The sequence below is a fragment of the Balaenoptera acutorostrata genome, chromosome 6 (genome assembly GCF_949987535.1).
Source record: "Balaenoptera acutorostrata chromosome 6, mBalAcu1.1, whole genome shotgun sequence".
Classification (NCBI taxonomy): Eukaryota; Metazoa; Chordata; class Mammalia; order Artiodactyla; family Balaenopteridae; genus Balaenoptera; species Balaenoptera acutorostrata.
Genome location: NC_080069.1, coordinates 43,854,028 through 43,876,374, shown reverse-complemented (window position 1 = coordinate 43,876,374; position 22,347 = coordinate 43,854,028). Strand labels below are relative to the sequence as shown.

The 22,347-nt window shown below is 54.3% G+C and overlaps 1 protein-coding gene across 2 annotated transcripts; it reads right to left on the bottom strand.

Moving 5' to 3' along the window:
* Positions 1 to 5,810: 5,810 nt before the first annotated feature.
* On the bottom strand, positions 5,811 to 22,157 carry AQP7 (aquaporin 7). 2 transcript variants are annotated; one of them, XM_007176859.3, is made up of 8 exons: positions 21,990 to 22,157; positions 20,755 to 20,805; positions 16,278 to 16,395; positions 9,545 to 9,668; positions 9,010 to 9,147; positions 8,682 to 8,800; positions 8,247 to 8,464; positions 5,811 to 7,892 (listed from the first exon to the last, which is right to left on the bottom strand). In XM_007176859.3, the coding sequence occupies exons 2-8, from the start codon at positions 20,778 to 20,780 to the stop codon at positions 7,643 to 7,645; spliced, it is 993 nt and encodes a 330-aa protein (XP_007176921.1). In that variant the 5' UTR covers positions 20,781 to 20,805; positions 21,990 to 22,157; the 3' UTR covers positions 5,811 to 7,642. The 2 variants fall into 2 exon arrangements, with proteins under 2 accessions (XP_007176921.1, XP_007176924.1); XM_007176862.3 differs by lacking the exons at positions 16,278 to 16,395; positions 20,755 to 20,805; positions 21,990 to 22,157 and adding an exon at positions 16,056 to 16,211.
* Between the last annotated feature and the right edge of the window lie 190 nt (positions 22,158 to 22,347).

Here is a 22,347-nt window from a genome sequence, read left to right as displayed (position 1 = left end):
CCCGATTGGTTGCCTCAACTTGCCCTGTGCCTGAGCAGTTTGCTTCCGGTGTCCGGGCATTGATTTTCCCACCTGTCAGCTGGGTGATAGTTCCTGCCTCCTGCCGCGAGCCTTTGGGAGGATAGTGGGTAGGGAGGGTCTCCCAGTGTCATGTGGCATCTCAGCACGGTCAAGCCTCTGGAGCCTGTCCCAGGACTGTCTCTCAGGGTGTAGGGAGGGAAGGAACAGAGCAGTCGTGAAGCTGCTCTGGCAAGGGCTGGGGCATTCAGTCACCTCCTCCCTTACCCCCCACCCGCCCCCCGCCTACCCCAAGCCTGCCACATGGGTGAGGGAGTGAGGGGTCTTCACCTACCCACACTTTCCCAAGAATTTCTAATAGAAGAATAGCTTCTAATAGCTTTTGAGCACTTTTGATACACCAAGCACTGTGCTCATCTCTTTTACTCCTCAAAGCCCCATAAAGTATGTATGCTTATTTTCCTGATGAGGAAACCGAAGGTTGGAGAAGTTAGATCACTTGCCCAAGACCACTCAGTGAGTTGGGGATCTGAAATTCCTACCAGGTCTGACCCCAAGACCTGTGTCCTCCCCACTCCCTGGGCAGAGCAGTGGCAGCTCACGCAGCTCATCCTGGAGTCACTAAGACTGCGCGGCCCAGCAGGTCAGGACAAGTGGGAGGGAAGCCTATACCATGTCCCAGTGTAGAGAAGACCCCCAGAAGATGAGACCTTTTCCTACGGTGGCCACGAGGGGGCAGTGTGTATCCCCAAACCAGGAGCCTGGGCATGGGGCGAGGGAAGTACTTACACTTTGCCTCAGGAAAACACTCTTCAAAACTTTTTAGATGAGTTTATAACCAATATCTTTTAAGTTTATCACCTTTTCATCTCTTTTTTTAATACTGTTTTTTCTCTGCTTATTGATAGACACAGTATAGGCACAGGAGGAAAACATCCCAGGCAGAGGGAACAGCCGTGGTGAAGGCTCAGTGGTAGAAACATGCCATGCACCTTCAAGGAACAGCAAAGCCACCAGGCCAAAAGGGGGTGAATAAAGGAGAGAGCAGCAGGGGCCTTGAGGTCATTTGAGGGCTTCAGGCAGAGGAGTGAATGCTAAGATCTGGCTCATTTTTGGAAAGGATCATCCCAGCTGCTGTATTGAGACTAGACTGTAGGGCTGAGTCAGAGCAAGCGGAGAGGCTGGGAGAGCAGTCAGAAGACCACTGCTGTAAAGCTGAGAGGTGGTTGGATTCTAGGTGCGATTTGCAAATAACACCTATAGGATTTGCTGACGGCTGGGATGTGGCGTGTGAGAGGAGCAGAAACGACTTCAAAGTTTTGGGCCTGAGCAATGGGAAGATTGAATTTGCCATTTACTGGGATAGGAAAGAGTGTGGGAGGAGCAGGCTTGCAGGACGAAAATCTGTCCAGTAGGCGGTTGTCTGTGGGAGTCTGAAGCCTGGAGACAGGATTGAGCTGGAGATCTCATTTGGGGAGTTGTTGGCATATAATGGTATTTAAAGGCTGGTGAAATCATTTTGGGAGGGAGGGTGAAAGAGAAGAGGTCCAAGGATTTTGCCCTGGGCACTCTGTCATCCAGAGGTCAGGGAGCTGAGGACAGGGCAGGAATCAGAAATTGCCAGAGCCAGAGCTGGGGCCTGAAGCTGCAGGACTCAGTGATACGGGGAAGTGCTGTGGAGTGAGGGTCTCTAGGGCTTTTTTCCACGTTGCCCAGGAGGGCATGAGCTTCCCTCACTTGTCCTGACCGTCTGAACCACCTGAGGGAAGGAACCGGCCCCAAGGTACAGGTCAGTTAAGGCCCCAGAGTGTTTGGGCTCCCAGGGCCCGGGGAGATCATGGGCCTTGGCTGCTTCCTCCTCTTTAGCCGTCTCTAAAACATGGGTGCTCCCCAGGGCTCCATCGTTTCTCCCTGGGCACCTCATCCAACTGCAAGCCTTCAGCTGCTACCCTGGGCTTCAAAGCTCTTTCTCTAGCCCAGGCCCATGCCTCTCCCACGATGTCCCACAAGTCCCTCTAATTCAGCACATCCAACCTCTAGACTGTCTCCGGTGTCTCCAACCAGTCTCCCTCATCCAGTCTCCCCTGCCCTGGCACTGGGCCTCCGTTAGGAATTTATCTTCAGTCTAACGTCCCCTGACCTGGGGCCAGAGGCCAGGGCATAGGTGGAAGAATGTGGCAGGGCAGTGAGGGCAGGAACACACTCTTGCTGGCCCTGGCAGGGCTGTTCCAGGGGCCTGTTGGAACCCTCATCTGAGGAATCCTCTTTATCAGCCAACAAGGGTTCTGTTGGGTCCCTGAAGGACTCAAAGGCTCAGCCCTAGATTTATGACCTCATCTGTGTGCCTGGGCATACCTGGCTCTGAACCGTGTGTCTCATCTCGAAGCCTCTGAGCTCCATCACTCACTCAGGCCCCCAACTGAGCCCAGACCATCCCCTGCACACACCCTCCAGCACCTCCCCCCACCACCTTGGCTCCTGAACACAGACCCAAGGGGAGACCGTGAACTCTGGTAAACTTGTTCCATCATAGTGGAATGCTGATGGCAAAACTGAAACCTGAAGCACCTCATTCCTCTGGGCCACGTGACCCCCATTTTGCAGATGAGGAAACTGAGGCCCAGAGAGGTTCAATAACCTGCCAGAGCTCGGTAGGGGGCACTTGAGTGTTTGGGCTCTTTTGTTTATTTAGAGATTTTGTTTTTGTTTTTTAATGTTTTCCTGTTATTTTAACTGTACCTGTATGTTTTATACATAACGTTTACAGAATATATTTCACAATTTAAAGACCAAACAAAACCCGGCAGAGATCGTATCAACAAAGGACTGGAATCCCTACTCTGTACCCCTTACTGAGCCAGCCTCCCCAGCTCCCAGATTCCTTGGGTGTCAGGTGGGCGTGGTGACATGAGGACCACGAGACAGTGTAGAGTGATAACAGTACGCACCCTCCCCATGTGCCAGGCATAACTCATTTCATCATCCCAGCAGCCCTGGGAGGTGGGAGCTATTCTTCTTCTGTCCTGCCTAAGGTCATACAGCTAGTGAGTGGCAGAGCGGGTATTTGGATCCGGGCGGGCTGGCCTCACTGTCTGTGCTCTTAGGTGCCCCGGTTATGAGCCCTGCAGCACATGGGAGGGTGGCGTCACACCTGTTCCCACTCCGGGTTAAGCACAGGGGTGGGTGCAGAGCCAAGCTCAGGCTGCATGGCTCTAAGTGGCCACAGCCTTCTCCCTCTGAGGGTGCCAACACCAAGGTCCAGCCCGAGGTGGCTTCTCCCACCTCTTCCTGGGCTGCAAGACCTCATCTGAGGGAGGGACAATGAGACCAGCCAGCCCGAGGTGCTGCCTGTGTGTGTCTGTCCCTCGGAGGCCCTGAGTGGGAGAGCAGCAGGCTGGACAGGGAGTTAGGGGCTCTTCCCAAGGCCAGGACCACCGAGCTGAGGACCCAACCTTCATCGGCAAAGCCCTGGAGGGGCTTGGCCTGGGCCTGGGGGATCATTCTTGTCCCATCCCTGTCCCCATCTCAAACACAGCCTCAGCTGGCATAGGGGCAGGGGGCAGTAATGGGGTCATGACATGAGGCTTCGAAGTGCTGAAAGAAGTCAGAGCTGGGAGGCTCCCCAGACACCAACAGATCCAAGCCTCATTGTACAGACAGGGAAACTGAGGCCCCGAGAAGGGAAGGGTCCTGTCTGGGTCACACAGCCAGTGCATGCTGGTCTGGGACTAGGAGAGTGGGAGAGGAGCCAGAGCTCCTATAGCTCACATCCCAGCCTAGCCCCCTGAGCTGCACAAATGTCGCTCCTGAGTCCAGCCAGGGAGTGGTTACAGGAGGGACTGTGTGTGAGCAGAACTCAGATCAGGGACTCATAAGGCGCCATGACACCCGCCCCACCTCCTCCCTCCCCTCCTTCCTTCCCTCCCTCCTCCCCTCCTTCCCTCCTTCCCTCCTTCCTTCCTTCCCTCCCTCCTCCCCTCCTTCCCTCCTTCCCTCCCTCCCTCCTTTCCTCTCTCCCTCCCTCCCTTCTTTCCTTCCTTCGTTCCTTCCCTCCTGCAGTGGCACCTCCCTCTCTCCTCCAGAGACCTCCCTCACCTCTGCCCCAAGCCTTGCCCTCACCTCTCCACAGGCTTGGGCTGGGTTCACCCTACCCCCCCCCCCACCACCACTTCTCTCACCTTGTCTTCTTCCACTCCCCCACTCTTTCCATTCCAGCAATGGTCCGTCCATGCTCGAACCTCAGGTTCCTTGCACTGGCTATTCCCTCAGCCTGGCATGCTCTTCCCCCACATGTCCACATGGCTCACTGCCTCACCCCCTTCAGTTCTTTACTCATTTACCTCCTCAGCTCTCCAGTCTTCACTCCCACACACAATTCCTATCCTCCTTTCCTGCTTTCCCTGCTTAGTGTGTATCACAAACACACCACATATTTTGCACAGAATGTCAGCTCCGTGAGAACAAGGACATTTTCCATCTTAATTGTGCCTACATCCTCGGCTCTGGAACGGTGTCTGGCACGTTTTTAGGCTGTCAACCAAAGTCTGCCAAGAGAACAAAAGGGGTGTGTGCCCTGTGCACAGAAATGCTCTGTGACCAGGGTCAGGGTTCATCTGAGCCTGACACTGGGATGAGAGTCTGCAGGAGGTTATGGGCAATGGGCCTAGTGTAGATCTGTAGCAGAGCAGTGGACAGGAGGAGGGGTTCTGGACAGACCCCCCCTGGCTGGCCTGCCTCCAAAGCCGCCTCCCAGGAACATGAGGATGCCAGAAGGCTGAAGTGGTCAGTGGGGCAGAGGAGGGTAGGAAGCAGAACCCTGGGGCCTGTATATGCCCCTCCCGTCTGTGACTGAGGCCTTAGGGTCACACTGCTCTGGAACACCAGGAATGAGAGTGGCCACCCACCCTGTGTTCACAGGGTCACTGAGGCTGAGAGGGGAAGAGACCCGTCCAAGGTCATGGAGGGAGGCAGCTGGCTGGCATTTCCAGCTGTGGGCCCCTCCCTAGCCACTCCCAGCCCTGGTTCCCTGGCTCAGCTCCTCCCACTGTGGGATGTCAGACACACTCAAGTCTCTCCTTCCTCCCTGCACCCCCAGCCCCCTAATCTCAGTGGGTCCCATACCTGTCACTCTTCCCACCACCTGTTTTCATGCTATTGCTATTTCTTCTTCATCTTTTAGAATACATGATACCTATGAATGAATATATATCACAGTTGTATGTTATAAGCACACTCACATAACAAACCCAAAAATTTACCCCAACTCCAGAACTAGAAAATTATTAATAGCTTGCCCCCCATGCTCCTCCCCATCTTATCACCCATCTCTATCTCCATGGAGGAAGCCTCCCTTCTTTTTTTTTTAAGTAGTTTTATCACATACATACACCCAAAGAATATATTCCTTTCTGCTTGTTTTTTAATGGTGTAAGGTGTCATACTCCCTCGCTCTTTATGCCTCCAAACTTTCCCCGTGTTGTTGCAGGTAGCTGTTGTGCCTTAGTTTTCACTGATGTATCGTATTCCACTATATGTGACTAGACTGCAATGTATCTGTTCCTCTGTTGATGGACATCTGGGATGTTTCCAGTGTCCCCTGACCACCCAGCTTGTGCCCCTCGTCAGCCAAACCTCTTGAGAGGCCCACTCCACCTCACAGCTGCCTCTTGGCTGTGCTCCCAGGACCCTGCTCACTGACCCTTCTTTCACCCTCCCTCGGCCCCAGCTATATCCCCACAACCACAGTTTCCCCAATCTCTGCTTCAACTCTCTTCTGAGCTCCAGACCACACAAAAGGCATAATGGTTTATTGAGCACTTACTCTGTGCCAAGCACTGTCCTCAGCATTGTACATATTTTATTTCATTGAATATTCACATCAACCCAAATGGCAGGTAATATTATTAGACCCATTTTACAAATGAGAAAACCGAGGCCCAGAGAGGCTGAGTAACTTGCCCAAGACTACACACCTCTTGCCCAAGTCCCATAGGCACCTCAAAGTCAATGTGTCCACGATATAACTTACCATCTTCCTCTTCAAACCAGTTCCTCTCCCACGCCCCACACTCAGTGGGGACGTCTCCAACACCCTGGGCCCAAGCCAGAAACTGGAAGTGAGCCCTGGCCCCCGCCTCTTCCTCACCCACTCCTTCCTCCAGTCCAAGCCCAGGTTCTGCAGCTTTTACCTCCTTGGTATTAGGCGAATCCCTTCTCTCCTCTCCGCCCACCAGCGCTGACCTGTTAGATGCCCTGCCACTCCTCTGGAGCAGCCTCACACCACACTCCCTTGCAGGCCCCAGTCTCCCCGTTTTCCAGCATCCTGCACACTGCAGCTCAGGTGGGCTTTCTAAACCTCATCTTGCCATGCCCACACTTCCAGAAGAAAGCCCAGCCTCCTCTGCCCGCTGTCTCCTCCTACCTTAAAGTGTGGCAACCAGCCCCAGGAAGGACACCCCCCAGCCCCCATTCTGCTCTGTCTCCTCCTGAGGCTGGGCTATGAGCCCCCTCTTCACCACTTAGCTCCTTCCTTGTGATTGCCTGTCCCCAGTAGGGGCTGCCCCCCTCGAAGGCAGAGACCCAGCCTCATCCCCAGGGCCTGCACCCAGGAGGAGCTCCATGACTGTTGGAAGGCTAAAGGCACGAGCAGTGACAGGAGCCATGGGTGATGCTGCCTTCTGAGTCCCAGAAGGCAGATGATTCTGCACCCTGGGGTCAGTGGACTCTGGCTGCCCCACCGCCACCCAACCTCTGCACCTGTCCCCCTGCACCCCACGAGACCATTTCCTGTGCCCTTTGGAAGGATTTTCCTCTCTGCATCTTCCTTTCCAACTCTGGAACTCCTTACTGTGGGAGAGCTCTGGCCTCAGGAAGAAGGAAGAGGAGCCCAGTCTCTTACCTCCTTTCAGTCTTCATCAGGCATTTTCAAGGGTGGGGGAGACTTTGCTCCCATGGGAGAAAAAATGGATCCTTGGAAGGGAGATTTTTTTTTTTTAATCTTACTTTTTTTGTATAAAGCAAAGATATATGTACAGTACATAAACAAATATACAGTATATCTGTGGTATTAAAATACTGTGTGATTAAGGAAGAAATGTCTAAAAGGCTCCTGAGGGGGCGATAATGAAAACAGGATTGAGAAACTCTGACCTACACACTTGGGACTTGCCTTGCCTGGTCCAAGGACTGGCCAGAACTGAGGGAGAGTGTAGAGTCCTATCCCAGGGCACTCAAGGTATATCCAGAACTGACCCCCACCTGCTAGCTGGTGTCCCTTCCCCCAAGCTATCCCCTCCTACCCTGTGCCTGAAAGTCCATTGTTCTGTGTCCGGTGTCCTGTGATCTGATCCTGTTCTTACCGAGGCCACAGGTTGGCCCTTCCACTTTCTTCCCCAGGGGCGACCCAGCTCCCAGGGCCGGAAGGAGTCGGAGGCCTCTCAGCTCTATGTTCAGCCTTGGGCTACGGCATAACCCTGGGGCTCCTGGAAGAATCCAGGAGGGAAGCCCAACCACAGGAGGCACCCAGGAACCGGGGGTGCCACTGTGGGACAAGGCTTTCTTTATTGGGATGGGGATGGGGTCACAAATAGTCTTACTTAGAGGTGCTCTAGGCAGATGGAGTCACTTAAGGATGGGACAGGACTGAAGGTCTGTTGTCGGGGGACACAGAGACAGGGGTGAGGGAAGAGGTCATGGGTGGGTGAGACATGGTCTTTGGCAACACAGGTGTTCTGCGGTCTTCATATGTTGAGGGAGTCTCCAGTATCTGGGGCTCCTGTTGGATGCTGGAGCCAATGAAGATCAAGTAGATGATGGCGCCTAAGTAGGCACCCAGGGGTGGGGCCACCACGGGCACCCACCACCAGTCCTTGGCGCTGCAGGCAAGAGGCAGAGGCCTGCTTAGGGGGCCGATGCCCAGCATGGCACCTGCATCTACCTCAGGCCGAGACAAGAGAGTAGGGCCTGAGAGTAGAGGAGAAACCCCACCTTAACCCGGGAGTTGCCCCTGAGCCCGGGGCACCAACCAGCTTCAGCCTGATTCAGGGACAGAGGCGGGTCTGGGGCAGGGTTGACATTCAGTCCAGGAGCAGGGTCTGGAGGAAAGTCAGGACCCACTCTTGCCTCCCCAGGCCACTGGGAGCTCTGCAGGATGCTCCCGGGCCACTCCACCCCTCCACATGTAGGGAACCCACAGAAAACTCACAGGAGTGGGCTGGACTAGGCAGTACCTGAAGACCTGTGTGCCCCAGCCAGCAATGAAGGTGAAGAAGCGTGGAGGCAGGTCCCGGGAGGGGTTGATGGCATATCCTGAGTTCATGCCCATGGACGCTCCAATGATGACAACAAGGATGCCAATCACCAAGGCCTGTGTCCCTTGCAGTGCTGGGTTGTTCCCCTTGTCCGTGATGGCTAAGAGACACAGCTGAAGCATCCCTGTCACTAACACCTGGGGAGCAGACACCGTGGCAGCCACCTGGGGTCCCTAGCCAAGCCATAGGGCCTCAGCAGTGCCCCCAGCCCAAACCCGCTGGCAGAGACATGTCCCGGTACAAGGACAAGTCCCCATCCAGAGTTCTTGTCCTCTTCACCATGAGGGGCTGCCTGCTGGCCCCCTCCTGAGTGGGAGAGGGCTTGAGGAGGGGCACCCACCCTGGACCACTGACCTCATCCAGGAAGCCCCTCCACAAGGTCATGTGGTCAGGAAGGTAGGTGGCAAAAATGTTAGCAGTGGCTGTGGGACCAGTCACTGTCAGCCTTCCCCCCGAGTAGTCGATGATGGCGGCTGTGGAAACACAGATTGAGTATAAACCTGCCCCCAGCCAAACCCCACTGCAGTCTCAGAGATGAGGTTGTAGGATGGAGGGCAGGGAGCAGCTCCAAGACTTTTCTCTCCCAGACATTTTCACAGGCGAGGACACTTGGTTGGATCAGCCCATATTTCAGGGGAGGAGGCTGAGGCCAGAGATGGACAACCCAGGGCGGGACACTCACTGTAGAAGAGGCAGTAGATGGTGGCAGCAGCCAGGAAGGAACCCAGGAACTGACCCAGAACATACACGGGAAACTTCTTCCAGGACATGCGGCCTAGTGCACAGTTGGTGAAGGTCAAGGCCGCGTTCATATGGGCCCCTGCAGGGAGGGTCAAGTGTGTCGGCATAGAAACAAACAACACTAATCAGTAATACTGAGAACAACAATAATAACGGCTAGCGTTCGTGCAGCGTACTCACTCCACGAACAAGGACCCCGCGAGGCAGGCACCACCATCTCCATTTAACCATTACGGAAAGTGAGGGATGGAGAGGTTCAATCGCTTGCCTAAGTTGACCCAGCTAGTAAAAACAAGGGGTCAAGGGGGCTCGTGAAGCGTCTGGGCAGAGGAAAAGGGCGCAGGGTGTTCTCCCTCCACGTGGCCCGTGAAGGCAAGGCGCTGGCTGACTTGGAGAAGGGGACGGCCGGAAGGGGGCAGGCGGAGCCCGCAGGGGACACCTGGCCGTGCCTGCCAGGCTGGGCCCAGCCCACTCACCAGAGATGTTCCCTGCCATGTGCACTCCCATGGTGACTCCGAAGCCAAAACCCAAGTTGACACCGAGGTAGCTCCCCATCTTGTCTCCTAGAACCATGTGGGCTATGGCGCCGAGACCAAACACCTGTAGGAGAGGACCTCTGAGGGGGCTGCCCACCCAGAAACCCCAACCTCAGAGCAGCGCTCGGAGCTCAGCTGGGGCCCCGCCCCTCCCGTGCTAGGCCTCCCCAGCATTGCCCTTGGGGACCCTCTGCCCGCACCCCTCCTCCAGAGACTTCCCTCCTCGTGACCTCTCCCCCCTTGCCCCTGCCAAGGCCTCTCAGACATGACCAGTGAGAGCTGGGTGAGAGCTGTGCAAGGAGCCGGGGTGAGGCAGTGGAGTGAGGGGCTCTTACGGGCATGTCCAGGTCCCTAGACTCCAGGCGCACCTGAAGGTCCTGGAGGAGGCAGGGCTTCCGGGAGGGCAGGGCTGGTGTGGATTCGACCCCTCAGAGCTTCTCACACTTCAGCCTAGCCCGAAGGGAGTTTCTTCAAGGAATCTCCAAGCCTCACATCTGGACTCTGCCAGGAACCTCCAACCATCAAGAGCCCCACACACTGAGCCCTGGAGCCAGCCTCGTTCCCATTGCCCTCGGGCGTCACTCCTGAACTTCTTGCCCATCCCCAAGCACCAGATCTCAGCAGGTGACACAGCCCACTGACCCCCTTCACAGGGAGGTTAGAGACCTAAAAGGAGGCCCTCACTCAACAACACCCACCTGCCTCTATATCCACCTTCCCTTCAGCTCTGGCTCCTGCTCCCACCTCTCTCTCCTTCTGCAGAGACCTCCCCCTGGCCTGTATCCTCCACACTCCCCTTGACTGGCTGCCACACACTCGGGTCTCTTCCTTCCTGAAAGTAAAGCCTCCCGCCTCAGGCCGGCCTCCCTGTCCACCTGTGGACTGCTGGACGCCCCCTCCCATGTCAGTCAGGCTCCAGGAAGGACCCGCTGGCTGGCTCCTTTATCCCTTCCCTTGCCCTCCCTCCTCAGCCCGGCTTCTGCTTCCAACTGTCACGGACACCGGCGCTCTGTCCGAGGGTTCCAACCTCCGGATCGCCCAAAGGTCCCTTCAGGCATCGTCTCACTTGACTGTGCTGACTTTCACCCCCTTAAACACACTGTGCTTCTGGAAAGTACCTCCTCTTTGGCTTCCATCCCTCTCCCCTTTCCTTTTCCCTCTGTAGCCTCCCCCGGTCCACAGTTCCTTCCCACATTCTTCTTCCTTCATCTGCCTCATAAAATACAGATGATCCCAGGGTTCTAACCCTGGCCCTTTTCATATCTCACCCCAGTCACTCCTGCGTTTTCTTACCAGGGCTAGAGCTTCAGATATGCCTGATGCACTAATTCCCAAAACCTCCACCTGGGAGCCAGATCCCTATTTCCAGAAACCCACTGGAAGTCTCCGGGGTGCTTCACAAGCATCTCCAGCTCTATTTTGAAAGCTCACCATCTCTCAGAAAGTGTGATCTTCATCCCATGTTCCCCCATCCCAGTTGGCCAAGCCAGAAACTTGGATGTCCTCTCCCTCCTCCCCCACACACAATCAGCTCAGCTTACATTCTCCCAGATCTTACTCAGTCTCCTTCTTGCAGCCAGAGTGACCTAACACAAAAATCTGACCATGTCTGCCTTTTGTTCAAGGGTTCACTGGTTCCCTTCCATTTCTAGGATGAAGTCCAAACTCAGTAAGCCACCATTTAAGACCCTTGATTTCATGCCTTCTGCCTCTCAGTTTCTTATCTGCTCCAGTGTTCTCTATGTTGAGCACTAGTGTTACTAATAATAGCATTACTACTATTATTAAGAAAAATAACCATTTATTGAACACTTACTATATGACAGCAAGTTCTATCTGTCACCTCCTTTAACCCTTAAACCAACTTATGCATTAGGTACTATTATTCTCCCCATTTGACAGATGGGCAACCAGAGGCTAAGAGATGTTGAGTGGCTTGTCCAAAGTACAAATCTTGCACATGGTAAGCCAGTTTTTGAATGTAAGCAGTCACCTATACCAGTCTCAGAGCAAACAAGCACACTGCTCCCTGCATGCCTTGCTTTCTCATGCCTCTGTGTTTTTGCATATGCCGCTCCCTCCCTCTGGAATACCTACCTGATCCTAGATCCTGAAAAACTGACACTCTAAGATCATGTTCAGAGACTTCCCTGGTGGTCCAGTGGTTAAGAATCCACCTTCCAATGCAGGGGACACAGGTTCAATCCCTGGTCGGGGGACTAAGATCCCACATGCCGCGGGGCAACTCAGCCTGTGTGCTCCACAACCACTGAGCCCACGTGCCTCAACTAGAGAGCCTGCACACCAGAAACTACAGAGCCCACACGCTCTGGAGCCCGTGCGCCACAACTAGAGAGAAGCCCGCGCACCCCAACTAAGACCTGATGCAGCCCCAAAAATTAATTAATTATTAAAAATTTTAAAAAAAGACCACATTCAGACGGCACCTCCTCTGAAAAGTCTATGTGTTTTGGATATGTTGTCTTTGAGGGACCTCTAGATGTCCAAACTGCTGGAAATCAGCGTCTAGACCCGTGTCATCCAATATGATGGCCATGAGCCACATGTGGCTATTATGTACTTGAAATGTGGCTAGTCCAAATTGAGATCTACTGTATGTGTAAGGCACACACCAGATTTCAAAGGCTTAGTAGGAAAAGGAAAATGTAGAAGATCTTATTCATAATTGTATATTGATTACATGTTGAACTGGTAACATTCTGGGTATATGGGTTAAATACAATAACTATTAAAATTAATTTCATCTGTCACTTTTTACCTTTTTAATGTGGCTACTAGAAAATTTTAGATTACACGTGTAGCTCATATTGTATTTCCTTTGAACAGTTCTAGAGTTTTTGAAAAAAGAAAACCTGAAGAATTGTGGACACAAGGGCTGCAGTTGAAGCCGTCGGGGAGGATGAAGACCCCCGGGGAGAGGGCGCAGGGTGAGTGGGCAGCTGAGGGCTGAACCTAGGGCCGAACGTCAGCCCTCAGGGGTGGGCGTTAGAAACCCCAGCTGGAGCAGCTGTTGAAATGGAAGAACAAAGAGAATGTGCCCTGGACCCCAGGGAGAAGCAGAGTTTCCCAAGAAGGGTGTGGCCCACACGCTCATGTGCAGACTCTGGGTCAAGCGCGAGAAGGCCTGGAAAGCATCCCTTTGGGTGTGACCATCCAGTGGTCATGAGTAGCGTGGTGAGCACTGTATCATCAGGCCATGGGGTCAGAAGCCAGGTCCCAGAAAGCGTGAGGGGGGTAGGTGGTGAACAGTTGAAAGGACCAGGGTAGACATGCCTTTGAGAACCTACCTGAGAAGGGAGGGAGAGCGAGTGTGATAAATGAAGGGGGTCACGGGGTGAAGGGAGGGATGTTCTATGTTCTGCTGTTTTAGGTCGAGAGACCTGAGTGTGTTAAGGTTGAGAAAGGGAGGGGCTGAAGATAAAGGAGAGAGGAAAGGACGAGCAAAGTGTCTGAGTAGCGCTGGGGGCGGGGAGCAAGGCTGGCAGGCTTGGGGGGTCAGGAGGTGCAGGGGCTGGAGCAGGCATGGAGGGTCTGAAGACCAAGGGTCCCCATTTCCAAGTAGGAGCTCAAAATCATTTACTAAAAATAATGAATGAGTGAATAAACCCCACGTGATCTCCTGTGTCAAGGTTTCCAACTGCCAGCCCCTGGACCTAAGCCGTCCAGCACACGTTTTGTTTGGATAACCTGGTTTTGACACACGCACAGAAGTTTCAGCTTCTCTTGCAAAATCAGAAGCTCCGCAACAGTGGCCCGCATTCTACGTGGCATGGCAACTGTCGGCTGGAGTGGCGGCGGCCATGTCTTCGCATAGGTCCGCACTCTGCCATTAGCCACCATCCCACCACCCTCAGGTGACTCTCTCTGGCCCCCCACAGCACGAGTTTGCAACCCCTGCCCTACTGCTGACAACTACAGCTGGTTTGCCAGGGCCCTGATAGCCCAGCGCCCACCCTCTCTGATCAGTGAATGTGGCCCAGCCTGTGCCGGTCCCTCCAATAGCCACGGGCCCAGCCCGGAGGACAACAGCCCCGGAGGTTACAGAGTGGAACCGAGTGGAACAGTCTGTTTCCCTCATCTTGTCGGCAATAAATGGGGCCCAAGGTCACACTAGCTTTTCTGAGAAAACCTTTGCGCTGGTGACTCACTGAGCTTCCTATCAACTGAAAAAGCCTTCACTTCTTGGCACACAGGCCCGACACCTAAAAATAACAACAACACAATGTCCTCTGTGAGCATGAATCTCACAAAGTTCTTTTACAAGGGGGTAAACTTCCCTTCGATCTTCACAACAACTGAATGGCAAATGTTTCTGCTCCCAAGGGAAACCGAGGCCTGGAGAGTGGCCTTGAACTACCCAAAGTGAGGGCCTTACCTCAGCTGGGGGACAGTCAGAAATCCACAGCTAAGCTAAGGGACAGAGCATAGCGATGAAGGGTCAAGACGGGGATATTAGACTGGACTGGATTTCATCTTAACGTAAAATGTGACCTTGGGCAAGTGACTTTGTCTCACAGAGCCTCAGTCTCCCCACCTGTGAAATGGGGATAATAATAGTACCTCCCTTACAGGGCTGTTGTGAGGATTTGGGAAGATGCTGCACATAAGGGCTTAACATTATAGTGCCTGGTATGCAGTAAGTGCTCAATAATAATCTCAATAAAAGGAAGAAAAATGCAAACGTGGGCAGTGGGCAGGCATGAATGCATGTGGTCAGTGGTTGCTTTCCCTAAGAGCTCTCTGAGGAGGCACCCTCCCGCCTCCACAGTTCCAAGGTTTAACAGCCCTCATGGGGCTGGAATGTCTTGTCATAAATGAATTACTTTGCCCTGGATTGAGGCAAGAGCGGATCCAGATGCTGTCGTCACAACTCAGGAGGGCAGGTAATGGAGGAGGGGGAGACAGCGAGAGGCAGGGAGGGGAGAGCAGCTGAGAGCGCTTGTCAGTTTGACAAGCAACCAACACATATGTCCTATGTGTGTGCTGGGTGTCGGGCTCTTGACCTTCTTCGCACAAGTTGGCCAGCTCGATATTAGTAAAGTTCTGAACAGTTAAGATGCTTATGTGAGATCACAGAGCTAGAAGATAGCAGAGCCGGAATTCAAACCCAGCTCCAAAGCCCATGGAGGCACGATTCAACACACTTAATAATGTCTGAGAAGACAGACTCTGAGCCACAGAGAGACCTGCCCAAGGCCAGCTGGTGACTCAGTGGCAGGATGATCAGGATAAGAACCTCGGTGTCCAGAGTCTCCTGGGCTCTGTGGATCCCACTGTCTCCTACCCCGTGACTCAACGCAAAGACACTCACACACACACACAACCACACTCATCCTCTCCCCCCCACTCCCAGCCCCCTGCCGCCTCTGGCGTGCTCCCGACGCCCTCGCTTCCCTTCCCAGAGGCTAGCCCTTCTTTTCATGGACCTGGGCCTTCGTAAGGTGCAAACAAGCATGGCCACAGCTTAAGGGCAGAGGCTGGATGGGATAAGTGGCAGGGCCAACGCAGGTGGAGGGACAGGGAGTTTCCAAGAAAACCCACATCCCACTTGCATATGGTTTCTGTCCCATCATCCACTAAAAGAGCCCTCACCAAGGTGCCCCGGGACCTCCAGGTTGCCATACTCTACAAGAAGGCGTCAGCACTCACTTCTCTGGCCTGTCTGCAGCCTCCCACCCTGCTGACCACTCCCTCCTTGTGGACCCCACCACTTCTGTAACCTGGTCCCCCCCCCTTCTCCTCTCACCCCTCCGGTCACTCCTTCTCAGGCCCCTTTGTGTGCTCCTCTTCATTCTTCAGGCTCTGTCCTCAACTCAGTTTTTTTCTCTTTCTGTACATTCTCACTGGACAGTTTTTATAACCACAATTCATATTCTGATGTAGTCTAACTCTTTACTTCCAGCCCAAGCCACTCTCTAGAGTTCCAGACCTCTATAACCAAGCACCCCCGAGATTTCTCCCCAGCACCTCACCTGGTCACATTGACACTGACCTCACGCCTCGCCCTGCGCTGGGCTGCAGGCTCCGCGGAACGGCCCCCTAAGCACTTACCCCACATCTGTTGCTCGCAGGTTCCATCTTCCATAACTCTCTCAGATGTGTGCTTTCTTCTCCATCCCTGGACCGGTCACACCCTCTCTCTATCCTAGGTCATTGCCACAGCCTCTTCGGTTCCCCTCCCTCCAGCTTTGCCCATTCGGCTTAGGCTCCACACTGCGCCCAGAATTTCCTTCTAAAATCCAAATCTGGCCATATCATTCCCCTGCTTGAAAAACTTCGATGCCTCCCCATTGCCCTCAGGATTGATTCTCAAAGCCTCAATGTCCTCTCCAATCTCTTTGCTCTTCGCTTCCCTTCTCCCCACTTCCAGGCATGCCTCCCGACCCACCCACCCCCAAGCAGCCCAGGATTTCATTCTGCTCCCACGTACCATGAGCCCTTTCTCTCCCAAAAAGACTTGGTGAGAAAGACAGAGCTCTCTCCTTGTTTTCCCATGCTTCTCCCTCAGGCTTGTAGCTCAGATGCCGGGGGATGGACAGTGTGACTCAGGGCCCAGCAGTGGGGAGGGGGTCATGGATTGCCCTTGCTGAGCCCCACCTTCCTCAGGCCCCTTCCGCAGGGCCTGCTCACCCTGTGCCACCCACCCACTCACCATCATGACAAACGTGCTCAGGAACTCGGCCAGGAACTCGCGCACCATCTCCTTCTGCAGTACTGCTTTCATCCTTGTTACCACAGGCGGTGTGACCATCTTGGACATGCGGGTAGACCTGAAGCAGCAGCCCGAGCCCATGGGCAGAAATGAGATCAGGCGCACTTACAGTCCATCGGGTTTTCAACTCATGGCTGAGTTAATGGGTAACCCAGTGGCCTCTCCACACACCTCCTCTTGCCCAGGGCAGCTGGTACTGCTGGGGTCGGAGGCATGTGAGAGTCCCAGGGATGTGGAGAGGGACTGGGGGTATCCAGATCATGCCCCTTCTTCCTCCTAATGGGGACTGGACCACTGGGAAGGGCGCACTAATGAGGCCAGGTTGCAGAGGGGGCAGCTGGGAAGCCAGTACGCGCCATCTGTGCTGCCAAAGAGCCTCAGGGGAGAAGCAGGTGGGAGAGAGCAGGCAGGAGAGTGGAGCTCAGTTGTCTGTCTGTCTGCCTGTCTGCTGGGGCCAGAGCTCTGGGGACACAGGTAAGGCATCAGGCAGGAGCTGGCAACAGTGAGGCTCTGCAAACAGCACAGGTTGTGGCAAAGTCTGCTCCCGGGCTCTAGAAACAGCACCGAGGCCTGAAGCATGCCCCAGGTTCTGCCAGAGACGACGGGGACGGCAGAGTATACCAGGCTCTGAAGCAAGGTCAACACAAATGAATGTTTGTGAGTGAGTGAATGAATGAACAAATGACTGGGAGGGACAGAGGAAAGGAGGGACTGTGTCTTACTCCCTGGTGTATCCTCATTGCCTTGCACAGTGCCAGGCACATAGTAGGTGTGCAATACACACTGTCGAATGAACGAAAACTGAGAATTCATCTGTTATTCTCCACTAGATCCCCAGAACTTCCCACAGTGCCTGACACATGGTAGAGGCTTGATAAACGTTTGTTTAGTAAGTGCATGATTGGATGGATAGACAGATGAAAAAGGGAGTTAGAGGCTCTATCTTCTGTTGGTGGTGGGGGAATAGGACTTGAGTGTGAGGAAGGAGACGGTGTCCGGAGGCTAAGGAGGAGGAGGAGGGGTGCAGATGCCTCTAAGTGCAGCCTCAGTGCTTGTTCAGACTGGTGACCCTCCCCCACCTCCCACGCTAAGTGACCCTCACCTTCCTCACCCTGCTGGGGTCAGCAACATCACCTGCACCCTGCCTCAGCTTGCTGACTCTCCCCAGCCTCACACCAGCAAAGAGTAAGGACAGGGAGTGAGAAATGTAAACCAGGCATGGATAGAACACCTTCCGCTTTTCTGGCTGAGACCCCATGTTCATTTCTCACCCACCCTAGTCCTTGCTCTCTCCTTACTTCAGGGAAACAAACCCAGGACTGAGCATATGGAGGGGGATGTAGAGTTGCCTGGACGGTCGGTCCACTGGCTCCCATCCAACTGCAGCTCCCATGCAGCATCATGTAAGGGTCACCTTGCCCCTATGCCTCCTCAGCCCTGAAGAAGAGCCTGAGACAGCAGGAATTCAAGAACAGTCCTGGGAAGGTACCACAGAAGCAGAGGAGAGGCAGACAAAGCAGGAAGTCACAGACACCAAGAGAGCTCTGGAACCCTGGCCCCTTCCTCCTCACCACAAAGCAGGCAGGAAGCAGTAAGTGACAACCACCAAGGAGCCAATGAACCAAAGATTTATTGAATGCCTAGCATGCCTACTATGTTCAGTGACTGTAGTAAAGAACATTGGCATGATCCCTGCTCTTAGGAAGACGAACAATTAACTAAGCAGTTACTTAAAAGTGTAAAGAGTGTTGCCACAAGTGAAGAGTGGGCACTATGGGATTGCAGGGAGGAAGCAGATGACCCAGAGGAGGGAGTAGGAGGCTCTCCCAGAGGAAGGGAAATTTAGGTCGAGAATAGAAGACCGGCCAGATGAAGGAGCATCAAGGGAGGCTGGGGAAAGTTCTGGGCTAATGCTTGGACAAAGGCTTGCAGCTACAACAGTGTGTGGTGTATAGAGGAATTCTATAAGGATGGGCTGCAGAGAGAGAAGGGAGAGTGGCACGAGATGGGCAGAGAGGGGCAGATGGCCTCATGGCCCACGTTAGGGAGTCTGACCTCGCCCCAGAGGGCCGTGGGGTGGAGGATTTAAGCAGAAGCACTGTCTCCTCTTTGGAGGCAGGAATAAGGGAGCAGGAGTAGAGGCGTGGTGAGCAATCAGACAGGCTGAGAGGTGATGGCAGCCTGAGCCAAGAAGGTGCAGTGGCGGTGGTGAGAGGAAGACAGTCAAACTGACAGACTTGGTGTCTTATTAGAGAGGAGAATGGAGAAGGAAGAGTCAGGGATGACCCCAGGCTCTGGCTAGAGCAGCACAATGGCCTGCGTGAGGCACATGAGAGAAGCTGCAGGCTTAGGCTGGAGAATGAGGGGTCCCCTTCTGGGTGTGGTGAGTTTGGGGAGCTCACTAGACAGCTAAGTGGAGGTGACCAGTAAGGAGGCTACTGGTCACGTGGTCTTGTTTAGAGATACCCATTTGGAGGTCATCATATCATAGATGGTCATCTGACCCATGGGCATAGATGAGAGAGCTCAAGGAAGGGTATAGAATGATAAAGGGCATTTAAGAAAACTAACCTACAAACCAAGAAACTAACAGCCAATGAGGTAATTACCTAAGTAATATGTGCTAACCAAGGAACTAAATATCTAACAACTCACCAACCAACCCTTCGACTCATCAACCTAGCAACTTAACCAACTAACTGATTCTCCTATTAACCAGCTCGTTTAATTATCTAATCAACCAACCAGCTGCAAACTATCCAACTAACCTCAAGCCAACCATTTAACCGGCTAACCAATATTTATCCATTTAACAAATGTTTGTTGAGCAGCTACTTATAAGTCAGGCACAAGGGGTAAAAGTAAAAATCCAGTCTCTGCCCTTGGATGGCTTCATCCAGTGGAGGAGGTGGATAACACTGTCAGAGCAAGAAGCCCCCGGGTGGGAGGCAAGGCCTGAAGACACTTGAAGAATGGGCAGGTGGTGTCCTAAAGTGGCTGTGAGGGAGTAGGGATGTGGGAGTGAGGATATCTTTCATATTTTAGCAGATTGGTGGTTAGATGTGAGGCGTGGGGGACAGAATATCAAGGACAAGGCCTTGACTTCTGGCTTGAGCATTGGAGGAGAAGGGGATCCTTGACTGAGCTGAGACCACAGGAAGTGGCGGGAGAGGAGTGGAGAAGGCTGTTTTCAGCTGGGACTGAGCTGCCTGCAGGACCAGTGGGTCTTTGGAAAAAGTGTCTAAAGCCCTATGAGAGTCCTGGGCAGAGACAGCGATGTCATCGGCACAGAGGGGACCCATTCATTCTCTCTATCCAAGAGCACACAAGCAGACCAACATCCATGCTCATGTGGAGCTGACAGGCAGAGATGAAATGTCCTAAGTTGGTCATCTGTGTGGTAGAATGTAGTACATCCTACGGGAAAATGTAGAGCAAGGAAAAGGGGGTGGGCAGTGACTGACTAGGGCAGTCAGGGTGAGCTTCACTGAGAAGGTGGCATTTGAGCAAAGACAGGGAGGAGGGGGCTTCCCAGGTGGCACAGTGGTTAAGAATCCGCCTACCAATGGAGGGGACACGGGTTCGAGCCCTGGTGCGGGAAGATCCCACATGCCACGGAGCAACTAAGCCTGTGCGCCACAACTACTGAGCCTGCGCTCTAGAGCCCGTGAGCCACAACCACTGAGCCTGTGCACCGCAACTACTCAAGCCCGCGCACCTAGAGCCCGTGCTCCGCAACAAGAGAAGCCACCGCAATGAGAAGCCCACGCACCGCGAGGAAGAGTAGCCCCAACTAGAGAAAGCCCGAGTGCAGCAACGAAGACCCAACGAAGCCAATAAATAAATAAATAAATTTATTTAACAAACAAAAAAGACAGGGAAGAGGGGAGGGAGCGAGCCCTGTGGGGAACTGCGGAAAGAACGTTTCAGGCAGGGGGGATGGTCACTGAAGGACTGTGAGCATGTCTGAAGGAAAGGAAAGGAGGGGAGAGTGGGGTGGGGGAAGGTCAGAGAGGAAACGGGCACTGGATAGGCAGGGCCTTGGCCATTGCAAGGACTTTGGCTTTTATTTCACCCCAAAGAGACCTGAGCCTGAGCGGGTGAGAGGTAGTGAGTTCAGTTCAATTGAGCACAACCTACACAGGGGCAGCTGGAACCCACTGCCCAACCCCTTGACCCTCATCTGGGTCTTTCTGAGCCTCCCCCTCAGCCCAGGGCCCAGCCCATGCTTGGCTATGGGCACAGGTGGGAGAGACCTTTCTTCTGGGCCCCATGGGCTGGTACAGGGTGGGAAGGAAGGAGTCTGGGAGGATCAGCTACCATGAGGGAGAGGCTGAGAGAGGGGCAGGGAGGGCCCTGGGGGTGTGCTGGGTGCAGGACGGGAGGGCTGGGGTAGGGGAATGGGTGGGATGCTTACCGCTTCTTCCTGTCGGCCTGAGTCATATTCTGTCTTTGAGATTTTTAGGTGCTGTGGAGCCAGAGAGAGGTCACTAGGGCTGGGGGGCTCAGAACTTCGCCCCTCGTTCCCATCAGACCTCAGCTCCCCCAGGGGAGAAGCCACAGGGACAGCTCCTGCCAGGGCCAACCCCTCAGCCCAGCCGAGCTGGCAGGGAGAGGGAAGGAGGGGTCGGTGTCTTCAGCCAATGGGGAGTGGCACTGAAGCCCCACCCCCTCACCCCTGCTGGCCCCCAGACTCGTGGCCCCCCTGACTCGTGGCCCCCGGACCAGGCCCTGCGGAGGTCCTCCTGACCTTCCCAAGTCTGCAGCCCAGCTTTGGACAGTGGAGATGCCCACAGCCTCCCCCCAGCAGCTCCACCCTCACATATGCGGGTATTATTGTCTTCAGTCTAACCTCAAGCTCTCTTGCTGCTGACTTAAACTGTGACTTTCCAGGGCCTTGTCTGCCTCCCCTTGCACACACAAACACTCACACACACACACACACACTCACACACACACACACACACACTCACACACACACAGGATGAAGTCCTGAAAGTTCATTTAGTCCAAACCTCCACCTCAGAATGAAATCTACCCTCTCACCTTTCCTGAAAATTCCCCCTTTTAATCCCCATTTTCCTCACAAATGACAGCACAAAGGTAACCCTGGAGTTTCCCCATCCTGCATGCTCCCTTGTTCTCTAGCCCACTTCCCTCTAACTGCAGCCTAAGTTCACATCCCTAGCCCTGATGGCAGAAACCCTCTAGCCCCAGCCTCTCAGGAGGGGACTCCAGAGGGAGGAACCACTCCAGCAAAGCCAGAAATCCACCCATTACTCTGATCTGCATCCCTTCTGCTTTGGTCCCGTGTCGCCAGTCTCTACTCGCCCCCCACTCCCACCCCCCCAGGCTCTGCTGGCCTCCCAGCCCCACACACCCTCCCAGTCTCTGCTGCACCACTGGGCCCCCCAGCAGTCAATTTACAGGTAAGGAAACCGAAGCCCAAAGAGGAAGTGTGATGCGCCCATATGACACAGCAACACAGGACTAAACCAGAATGGATATCCAGGCCTTCAACTCCCAGCTGGGGTTCCTTCCCCAGACAGTCCCACGGTCACCTCCTCCCCATGTGGTCCCCAGGAGTAGCACTCCCAGGCCTGGGTCCCAGGGGAGGCCCCCTGTCCCAGCCCTGCCTGGAACCCGACTCACTCTGCCGGAGTGCCTTATGCTTCCCAGCGTCTGCCTTGGGGGCCTCTCAGTTACAGCAGGTCTTGAACTTGTTCCTCCGTGACTGTCTCAGGCTCTGGCTGCAGCCCCTGCGAGGGCTCCGCTGTCCCTGCGTCCCCAGGCTAGAGCCCGCCTCTCGGCCCTCCTCGGGGTGGCCCGAGCACTGCTCTGCTCTGCTGCTCCAGGGAAGAGGTCAGTGGGGCAGGGGTTTGGCCCCTGTCACTTGAGCCAAGTCCAGATGCACTGCCCAAAATAACATCCGTTCTCCTGCCAGCAGCGCCACGGAGACCAGGTTCTGAGGCAGCCTTTGTGAGGTCAGAGGTGGAGCTCGGGGTGGGCA